Below are 11,832 nucleotides of genomic sequence, written 5' to 3'. Positions count from 1 at the left end.
AACGTTTTGGATGGCCACCTACTGTACAAAGAACTATATAACACCAGCATAAAAGCTATATTTAATGATATGTATAAAAACAAGGACAACAGGAAACTTGTATCAAAATTATATTTAGCTATTTAATCTACTAAGAAACATTCAACGAATAAGGATAGATTAAAATTGGAGAAAGAATCTGGTCTATTATTTCAGAGAAAGACTGGCTGAATATCTGTTCTGTACTTCTACTAGTTTGGGCATCTGGAGAGAATTTTTGCTGGAGGAATCTTATTAGATATTTTGTAACCACCAAGTTAAACTATACTCAGACTGGTGAGGAGGGAAGGGATCTAGGTTTAGAATAAATGTGGGGAACAGCTGGTGGATAATTTTCATATATTTTGGAGCTGCCCATCAGTCATTTGGTCATAGTCAAAAGAAGTTAATTACAAATAATAAGTAATAATTTAAGTTTACACTATTTATTTGGGTAAACATGTTTTATGGCAGTGGTGATGGACAAATATATTAGAAAACCAGCTTTGTCTAAACTGTGATTTAAAAAGTATTGTTAAAAACTAGGGATGCCCCGATACCGGACTTTTTCCAGTACTCGTCCGATACCGATACTTTTATTTTTGGTACTCTGCAATACCTAGTACCAATACCGATATTTTTATTGCATTTGTAACGTTTTTTTAAATATTGGGTACAGAAACCAAAAACAAGACTATGTATAATGTTAGCTGGTTGACTTCATTTTTTGCTAAATTTATTCAGACACCTACTTCACATTTCACATTATTACAGTTTATTCTCTATAGTTTAGAAGATGGTAATCAAATGACAAGAACTCATAGTTAAACTGTGTCAGAACAAATTCATCTTGATAATGTTAGATAACTTTATCAAGATTGATAAAGTTGATAAATTTGGGGAAGTCGTGGCCTAGTTGGTTAGAGAGTTTGACTCCTAACCATAAGGTTGTGGATTCGAGTCTCGGGCTGGCAATACCACGACTGAGGTGCCCTTAAGCAAGTGCTCCCCGGGCGCCGCAGCATAAATGGCTCACTGGATCCGGGTGTGTGTTCACGGTGTGTGTGTGTGTCACTGCTGTGTGTGTGCACTTTGGATGGGTTAAATGCAGAGCACGAATTCTGAGTATGGGTCACCCATACTTGGCTGTATGTCACGTCACTTTAACTTTGATAGAGAGGTATGTAATGGATTACAATGAACCAAAATTATTCAGACATCTGTTAGTATGACAGTATTTACACAACTATCAATACTTATTCGTGCAACCTTCCCACCCTCAATACCCATGGCTGAAGTGCCCTTGAGCAAGGCACTGAACCCCCATTTGCTCCCCGGGGCGCTGGATATATAGCTGCCCACTGCTCCGGGTGTGTGTTCACGGTGTGTTCACTTCTCACTGCTGTGTGTGTGTGCACTTGGATGGGTTAAAATGCAGAGCACCAGTTTTCGAGTATGGGTTTACCATACTTGACAAATGTCACGACTTTCACTTTCACTTTCACTTTAGCCTTAATGACTGCCTGTAGTCCTCCTGGGCTTCCTGTCATCCAGGTTCATGCAAACCTGAACTTCATTTTTTTCCCCAGACTTGGTCTGAATAATTTTTGGTCCCAAATTTTGTATCAGTTTTACTGGTAGTCCCTGTATGAAGAATTTTGGGGTATAATTTGTCACAGTTTACTTTATTTTGCTATCCTCCTGAACTAAAGTGTCCTGCACCCACTAAAAAATATAAAAAAGTATATCTGGTCTCTGAATAATTTTTGGTTTTACTGTATATCCTTCTGTTATTTTCACACTTAATTATGCCCATTAAAATATATTATATATAATACTTTCTTTGTTCATGTTTTTGCTCTATGGTTCATCATCTGTAATTTAATAGCATTAGAGCTGCTCCATTGCAGCGACTGTAATCACGCGCTTTGCGTGTAATAATGCAGGGAACCACTCGTTATAAATCTCCTGTGATATTTTCCACGAATATTAGTCATGTTTTTTTTTCTTTTCTAAATCGTGCTGCGATTTTTAATTCCAAGCCACTCATATAATGCAGAAACACTCAAGCAAGCAAAACGCGCAACGCGTGCATGAATTTGTACTGTTGCAGAACTAGAGGGACAGTAGTAACGTACTGCCTAGCACAATTACACACAGGCTGCTACGTTCACTTTCACCAGAGTCATGTATGCCTAAAGTGAAAAAAATGATGTTTACAGGGAATGCCCCTATAAATGGTCTTTTTTTTTTGTTTTAATACAAATGCGTGTGCTAAGTGAGTGAAAGATCACACAACAGAATTGCGCGAGCGTCCTCGCTCGCTCTCTCTCCCTCCCTACCGTTAAGTAACTTGTGCATTGTTTTACCTACTTTTATTTTTGACATATCCGACCGAACTACACACTTTCCAGTGATGAGATGTATATCACTCGACAAGCTTGCACATCTCCGCCGCTGTGCGCTAAATCCACTCAGCGTGCTTTATCAGCTTGCGCACATCAGCTTTACAAGCGTTAATACTGAATGTTTAACATTATATTCACTGCATAGATATCCTACATAGACAACCTTAATCTCTAATAAACGCCATTCTGCTGTCTGTTGTTGGTGTTTCTTTGTCTGAATATGGCACTTATCACATGCTGTGTGGTTTTCGGTGTTTGGTATCGGGGCATTTTAACGAGTACGAGTACAGGAGCTCAGTATTGGGCCCGGTGCATCCCTATTAAAAACATCACATAAACAAATATGTTTTCATAACAAGCATTCAACCTAACCATGTAGCTAGCAAGCCGCCATGTTGTAGTGACTACATAGATATCTCCGTATCATCATAGATTTTATTAGTCAGTCTCAAAAAAAAAAAAAAAAAAAAATAATCTCAATAGGAGGTAGACGAAGTCACAGTCAATAAAAAAAATATTATACGTTATTTCCCTATATTATAACCCATTTTAGTCCTGATTTTCAATCGTGACATTACTGAAATCAAAGGCAAATCTTTCACGTGTGGACAATCTCGAAGTGGTGTGTTATCAAAGATGCAATCTGAGAGAAGCGCTGATGCGTCGCTGATGGCCGTGAGATATTTAACATGCTTAATATCAGGGACCTGTCAGTGACTCAAAATCCTGCAGTGTGAAATGTGTTTTGACTAAAAAATTACATTGGTGACAACCTATAGCCAATGAGAGAGCGATCTGACAACTTTGAAAACTATGCAGTGTGTGCCCAGCATTATTAAGTGCTGGCTTTTTTATTCTCTTCAGCAAACAGCAGTTCTCAATACCACCTAATTGGCGCATTGGTGCTACATTTGATGAAAATTCAGGTTTGTGATTTTTTTTTTTCCATCTATAAAAGCGTTACTGTGCTGTAAATCATTTTACTTTATGCAAAGTAACATACAGGGATGTATGCATCGGTTGCATCGGTCTTTGCACCTGATGGAAATGCTTAATGCCTTGCATTAAAAAAAAAATAAAAAAATATATATATATATACATATATATATATATATATATACACACATTTATATACACACATATATATATACTGTATATATATACACTAAATCTAATTACTTTGGATGTTAAAATATATAATGTGCACTGTTTATTTATGGGCAGGTTATGGACTCAGTTGCAGCATCTTTCAGGCTATGAGTGAAACGCAGAGCAGCGGTCTACAATTACAGTTCCTGACCGAATGCGAGCCCAGCTCCAGCACGAGATTAATCACCGTTTTTTATTCTCTTCAGCAAACAGCAGTTCTCAATACCACCTAATTGGCGCATTGGTGCTACATTTGATGAATTCAGGTTTGTGATTTTTTTTGTTTCCATCTATAAAAGCGTTACTGTGCTGTAATCATTGTTACTTTATGCAAATAACATACAGGGATGTATGCATCGGTCTTTGCACTTGATGGAAATGCTTAATGCCTTGCATAAAAAAAAAAAAAAAAAATATATATATATATATATATATCTATATATATATTAATATAGTGATATAATATATATACATATACATATATATATATATATACACCACACATATATATTATATATATCTTATACACACATATATATACATATATATATATAAACACACATTTATATACACACATATATATACACACACACACACCTATTATATATATATATATATATACATACTAAATCTAATTACTTTGGATGTTAAAATATATAATGTACACTGTTATTTATGGGCAGGTTATGGACTCAGTTGCAGCATCTTTCAGGCTATGAGTGAAACGCAGAGCAGCGGTCTACGATTACAGTTCCTGACCGAATGCGAGCCCAGCTCCAGCACGAGATTAATCACCGTTATGGTGGAAACAGCATAACAGAGACCGGTTGATTGCACTTGAATTACTTTTAAATGTTTAATTTTTATTTCTACATTGTTTGTTATATGGGTTTAAATCTAGGCAATATTGTATCCATGTTAAAAAAGGTAGAAAATATGCTGTATTAAGAACTGTTCTTCATCAAAACAAAGGATCATGTAAACTAGTAGTTGTGTTTGTGTATTTTACAAAGATTTAGATGATTAAATTAATCTGTAAGTAATTCATGTATAAGGTATATATATAAATCTATTATGGAGTACACAGTTGATACTTATAATAATACTTATAAAAGAGACCTCATTCTCATACCATTGCTGTTTGAGCCAAGGCGGTAAACCGTTTCGAATTATGCACATGCTATGAAAAAACAACAACATTGTTGACAGTAATTTCTTAATGTCAGGAGTTCAGAATAATCAATCAGTAATTTATGATATTTATAATAGAATAACACACATTCATATTCAGTCACGTCTGCTGTGGGTTATTTGTGGTCACATAGTTGCACTAAACAATGCACATTAGGGCATATAATCCAAAAATGCATATTTACACGTTAATTCACATTTCTTTTGACAGAATAATAATTTCTATTAATTTTCCACTGAATTAAGTGATCTGATTAACATTTGCAGCTTCCAGTGCTGTCTGCTGTGTTTTCTGTTCCGCAATCAGTGTTCTGTTTTAGAAGAAGCTCATTTGCTGCTCATATGTGACTCATTTAAGTGTTCATAACCTGTCTCTTCCGATACACAAACTTAAACTAGGTGGGTAAATGTGGATGGGTAATCACGTAATCCCAGAATAATGGCTGTATAAAAAACAAAAAAATAATGATAAAAGAATAATGAGGATTACACCTTATACCTGGCAGAGGTCTCATCGCAAAGAGGAGAAAATAGTGTAGCAGACCTGTTCACGATGCACGAGATATTGGTTGAAAATTTTTAATATTTAATTAGGGACGGGGGTTTATATGAATGTATCTCTCAGGGTAACTGACTGTCAGAAAAGTTTAGATGGTATTTTCTTTTCATCTATCCTATCTATAATGCACATTAAAGTAGAGTTTATAAGCGCTGCACTGCTTTGTTAAAAGCGGTAACTAAGGAAACGCTGTATCACTGCTGTTCCATAAGCGCCATCTGCTGTCAGAGAGTGAATTTAGATTTTCATTTTGCCCATTTGCTTTTTTTTGTATTGTGCAGATGTTTTATGTAGCATAATTTCAAAAAGCTAAAGTGTGACCATTCTGTTTTTGCTTTAAATTGTTAAATTATACCATCAAATTTACATCAAAAACTACTCATGCTACATGTAGCATCTTGGTTTGGATCATGATTAAAATGCAAAGACAAAAAATAGATATTAATTTGTTATAACCTGTTAATTTGTGGCCACATTTCATCAATTCAAACTCTTGTTAAATTTAAATGAAGGATTTAATTAGTACAACGTGGCCACAATATCTTTATTTTTCCCCTGCATATCATGTCCAGGACTGTACAAAAACTAACAAGCACAAATAGTGTTAATATTGAATAAGAATGGCAACACAACAAATCGTTTCCAAGACAACTAATCATTTCCACTTTAATACCTTTAATTAAAATGACATTTATTTGCATAAATACCAACAACAACTTCCCTACAGCCCCCTTTATTCATATATTTCTACTCCCTCATCCAGTTACACTAACACACACGCACACATACACACACACACACAAATCGTACTGATATGTATGTTATGTCGGTCTCTGAATTTGTTTTTTGCATTTAATTTGTTTTTTGTAAATCTTGTAATAGTCTGTTTGCATAAAAAAAATAAATAAATAAATAAATAAATACCAACAACAATATGACATATAGCTGCATGCAGCAATTATCAGGGCCAAGCCCATTTTGGCATATTTGGACGTTGGATCTTATTTGGATTATTTTAAACATCGCAACGTTCCCATTGTTAAACACTTGCAACATATTGAATTTGTAGAAATTCTTATCTTTAGGTGTGAGAATGAAAAGTTTTTTAGCATTTAAACCAGTGTAACATGCAAATATAAGTTAATGGTAATACAGCTTATGGTGAACTTGATAGCTGAAGAGTCACATTAAACAGTATGGTAACTTGTTAGCCTGTAACTTATTAGCATGCTAAGCTTAATAGCATTAAGGCATGCTCAACTTCAGAGAGGTATTTCTCAGGAACGGAAGCAAATATCAAAAATCTGTTCAGCCACTTCTGTGCGGCTTGGTCCAAAGATCATCTGATCAGATTTTGGACAAAATTTGTAGGAATAGCGAGAAAAGTTTTTCATTTAGTTCAATATGGCAAACTGGCACATTATTGAAATATTACAAATGACATATCGTCAGAATCGGCATATACCCATTATATCTCCGGAAAGCTAGGTGACGCTGTGTTCAAACTTCTCAGGTACTTCCGGTACATTGTATCGATGATCCCTCCACCAATTTTTTGTGCCAACAAATCACCATCGACAGATTCGGCATGACCCAAGGAATCCGTAGACATAACAAGATCATGATTTTCTGACTAACTGTTCAAAAGTTTATAAGCAAAAATGTGCATTTTTTGGTATCTTATGACCCATAGGTGGTGCTGTTCCCAACTTTGGCATGGACCCTCATGGCATGGTGTTGATGAATCATACTAAGTTTTGTTTCAATTGATCAAAGTTTGGCCAAGATACAGCCTCTGAAACAATTTCAGGTCAACCTTGTTAAGTTCGCAACATCATAACTTTTGAAAAAATCTATTCAGTCATTTCTGTGTGGCTCAGTCCAAAGATCACGTCTGCCAATTTTTGGAAAAATTGAACAAATTTTGAAGGAGGAGCGAAAAAAAAACAGAATACTGTACTTTTCAAAATGGTTGCTACTGTAATGGATGACATTAATGTAAGCTGGGGCATCAAAAATTCCTGCAGCCCTGCAGAGATTTGTTCCAACCCTGCTCCAACACACATACCATGTAGTTTTCAAATAAGCCTTAAGGACTTGATTAGTTGGTTCAGGTGTGTTAGATTAAAGTTGAATCTAAACTCTGCAGGGCTCCGGGCCTCCAGGAATTGAGTTTGACACCCCTGATGTAAGCTACTGAATGTGTTCAACATGAAGAGAGGAATCGTGTGTACTAAGTTTCATTTTTCTACAATAAGGGGTTCAAGAGATATCATCATTTCAATGTTGAATTTTCGAAATACTGGTGGCGCTATAGGGTTGGTCCTTGAGACCCCAAAGTTAGTCTGATGATTATTCATGACCATCACTACAAGTGTGCCAATTTTCATCACTTTCCTATGTTCCATTCATAGGGCTCCCATACACCACCATTTAGGAATAATAATAATAATAATAATAATAATAATAATAATAATAATAATAATAAAGTAAACTAATAACAATTACAATAGTTATTATTAATAATAATAAAGTAAACTAACAGATGCAATAGGGGCTACAGCCCCTAACAAATATGACAGCGACATAATTAAAACTACTGCTCATTTGAATGACTGACTTGTGTTGTTGTGAGGTACTTACCAGTAACAGACTCTGGACGTGATCAGCTCCGATCTTATCAATGTTGGACACCACTGGCCCATCCATCACAGCTTTAATACGAGCACCCTCTACAGATAGCCGAGGGATGATCAATGTCTTTATCACCTACATGGAAATTAAAATGATTTACGGTTTACTCTCAGTGAATGATCAGCACACTGGAATGATACAAACAAGCTTTTGAAAAACCAATACGGTACACGAGAATGCTGTACAATATACAGTGGCACTGTTAGGCAAAATGCATAGCCTAACAGTGCCATTTGTCAAATAAGACTGCACAACAGAACTGTATGAATTACAAAACACTGCAAGCATCATGTGTGTTTGAGTTTGTGTAGCAGAACATGCATACATAATAGTGATGTGCACTGACTGGCTGTGTTTATTTCTGCTGTGTGGTAGGCTGTTAGATTAATCTATACAACTTATTTTTCCCGTAAATTTTATGGTCTGGCTTCCGGTGTCATTCCGCTTCCAGCTGTATTTAGCTGTACAAAACAGCTTATTTTGTTGCTTGATATTTCAAATTGGTGTGTCTTACCATATTATTTTAATGTATTATCTTAATTATGAACAAACAGGTTTGTAGGGAAAACAGTTTTACCGTTTACTGCACGTTGTTATTTTTCTTTTGTTATTTCCCTACAGCAGCTAATGCACCAAGAAGTCTCACACATTTACAGAAAACAGCTTACTTCAGTATTGAAAAATAAGGTGGATACCGAGTGAAAATGTCCAGAGCATGTTACTGACATAAATTTTATCACATGCCCTTTAATTGTATATTGGCCCTAGTATGCTGATCAATTAACATTCAAGACCCTAAGACAAACGGCACCGAAATATATATATATATATTATATATATATATATATATATATATATATATATCATCATTATTTTTTTTTTTTTAAGTCTAACTATAAAAGTGCTTTATGTGCAAAGCATTAAATACAGTTTTAGTTGACAGTAAATGAAGGAGACTCACGTCATGCCCAAGTTCAGCAAGTCCAGCAATGCAGCCATAACGAGTTGTCCACTGAGTTTTATCATCCAACAATGCCTGACAATTGAAAAAAAATAAAATAAAAACAATAATGATGGGTACTTCAAGCTTTTTAGACCACGTCCGGTGCATTGGCTTATCAGGTATATTTGTTTGACTTATTTGTTTGTAAACACACAATGAGCACGGTGTCTACTACCTTAGTAAACGTCTTGGTGATACGTGACTGGATGTTGTTGGTTGTTGTGCTGAACGTCTTGCAGCTCTGAGCCATCAGCCGGGCAGCAAAGTCTCGCAGAGCCCAGTGATTGTCCACGTCAGGCCTCAGACACAGCTGCTTACTGACAATACACGTCACCACCGCTGGGATCAACTCATGGAGCTGCAAGAGTGAAAGTAGTTATATTAACATATCATTTTCCTAGAATCAAGTTTAAGAACTCAAAATGTCCTTCTCCAGTCAAAAAAATAAAAAATAAAAAATTTACTGTAATCTCAAAAAACAGCTTGTTTTATATGCAAAGAAGAGTCTATAATAACAGCATGTGTACACAGAACTTTTAAAGGTACAGCAGCAAAACAAATCAAGGGTCTTAATTCTAAAGGTCAGAGTGAGTGAGAACATGATTTTGATAATCTAATCAAAAAGGTAAAATATTTTATTTTATATTCATAAGAGATGTAAATAAAGTGCATGTTATTAATAGTATGTAGTGTGTGATTAGCTCACATATTTCTCTAAATATAGAGTTGGATTGTCCATTAAAGCCTTCACCATCCTCATCAAGTATATCAGCAGAGCCAGGTTATTTTGAACAACATTTACACGGACCTGAAAGAGAAAGAGATAACACTTATTCTTGTTACAATAATATAGAGGAACTAACACAGGCTCGGTTCTACGGGTTGCACCCTCAATGAAAGCAAGAGAGCATTCGCACATTGGTTAAATTAAGTGTAGATAGAATGTAAATAAGAGATTCATTGTGTATTCACAACCAGTTTGTATAAAGCGCTATACAAATAAAGGTGACTTGACTTGACTATTTAACTTCATTGATTATACGAGAATTTTTTGTAAGAGTGCAGCAGAAATTTGCAGCCATCAGAAAAAGATTGTGATGAAGTGAAGTGAGTGACAGCTTTTTAGTGATTATAGAAGGAGCACTCTTCCTGTGCTTTCTATATATAGTTATTAACAATTTCACTAAAAGGTTTTTTCATGCTGCTAAGAGGATTGAAAGTCACACAGACGCTACAAAGTTTTAGGAGCGACATCCGTATGTGACATCAGGGGCGGACTGGCCATCTGGACGTTCTGCCTGGCTGCTTCATCATCAAAGAAAGTGTCAGATAAAGTGACGTTGACGGCCGACAAAAGGGGGCGCTAATGCAATCCATTTTTGCTGATAAGAAATCATAACTGATGCGAAGGAGATGGGCTTGTGACGCCAAGCAAATGAGGAAAAGATAAGGTGGTTGGGAGAAGCTAAAATGAAAAAAAGCGAACCATTTCATCAGGTAACCTTTGCCAGCCTCTCTCACTATATACAGCATGTAGCCTATAGCACTATAGTAAAATCCCAGGTCCGAACGTCCACTGCTATTTATCACTCCACAATGTCTTGCATGAATATTCCATTCATTCATAAAGTGACAGCAGCATTTTTACAACGGGTTACATTTGAGAGCTATTGAGTTAGAAAATAGAGTAAATAGCCTATAAGGTTATTAGTCTGACTAACATGACACACACACAGAGAGAGAGAGAGAGAGAGAGGTTTCTGGATTCTAGGTTTGTGTTTATCATTCTCATTTACATTTTGCATTCGGCTGTTTTTATGTAGATTTCAAGTATTTTAGTTTATACAATATCCTCTGTTAAAAAAAAAAAGAAAGGATCACATAATTTGTAATGGTTTTAATGGAAACTGTAATGGTGCCTGTTGGGCTCTACTGGTAATTGGTCACCTTCTATTTTTTTTAAAACCACTAAATCCTAATGTAACATGTACCAAAAGACACTTCGAAAACCATTATTTAATGGTTTTAATGGTTAAAAATCAAGTCAAGTCAAGTCTGCTTTATTGTTAATTCTTCCACATGAACAGTACATACATACAGAGAATTGAAATTGCATTACTCTCAGACCCATGGTGCATACAGATAAAACTAACAGTACAGCCTAAAAATACAGATAGATACAGATCAAATCTAAAAAATAAAATACAGCTATACAAATAAGGGCATGTAAAAGAATAATAAAAATAAAAATAAAGTTAAATAAAGCAGTGCAAGGCACATGGCAGATAGAGTGCAAACCAGTGAGGTGAAAAAACAGTGCAGATAAAATTGTAGTGCAAAAAAAAAAAAGCTTATTCAGTCTGATTAAAGTGACAAAGGGCTCAGAGAGCAGTTCTTTTATTTAAACTGACTGAGGAGGTAGTAGAAATACGTCAGTTCTATGCTGAATGAGGTAGTGAGCAGACCAATGCTGTAGTGTTGTCAAAAGACCCAGTACTTCGGTACAAAGTTGGTACTAAAAAATGAAAATGTCACGGTACCAGGTTTCTTTAAGTACCGGTGGTACCGAGTACCTGGTCCTTGACGCATACAGCGCTATGATTTCCGCGAAGCAGAAAACGCGGACGGAATCTCAAAATCCAGTCATGAAAATGAAACTTACATTTTAATATGGACAGTCACAGAATTTGTCAAAGTTAGGATAAATTAATCAAATCAAATCTCCATATGGACCAGTATCTGTAAATGTTAAGCCGCAAAAGTTGGTTGAAATATGTATCCTGCATGTTCTGCGCGTCTCTGTGTGAATG

At 35.6% G+C, this 11,832-nt stretch overlaps 1 protein-coding gene across 1 annotated transcript; it reads right to left on the bottom strand.

Moving 5' to 3' along the window:
- Positions 1-7,848: 7,848 nt before the first annotated feature.
- Positions 7,849-9,880, bottom strand: LOC122143748 (transcription initiation factor TFIID subunit 6-like). Its single transcript, XM_042754346.1, has 4 exons — positions 9,729-9,880; positions 9,198-9,380; positions 8,981-9,055; positions 7,849-8,094 (listed from the first exon to the last, which is right to left on the bottom strand). Exons 1-4 carry the CDS (start codon positions 9,780-9,782, stop codon positions 7,864-7,866), a joined length of 543 nt encoding a protein of 180 aa, XP_042610280.1. The 5' UTR covers positions 9,783-9,880; the 3' UTR covers positions 7,849-7,863.
- Between the last annotated feature and the right edge of the window lie 1,952 nt (positions 9,881-11,832).

The sequence above is a fragment of the Cyprinus carpio genome, unplaced genomic scaffold, assembly GCF_018340385.1.
Source record: "Cyprinus carpio isolate SPL01 unplaced genomic scaffold, ASM1834038v1 S000006497, whole genome shotgun sequence".
Classification (NCBI taxonomy): Eukaryota; Metazoa; Chordata; class Actinopteri; order Cypriniformes; family Cyprinidae; genus Cyprinus; species Cyprinus carpio.
Note: the sequence above shows the minus strand (reverse complement) of the source record. Positions and strands in the feature narration are given on the sequence as shown.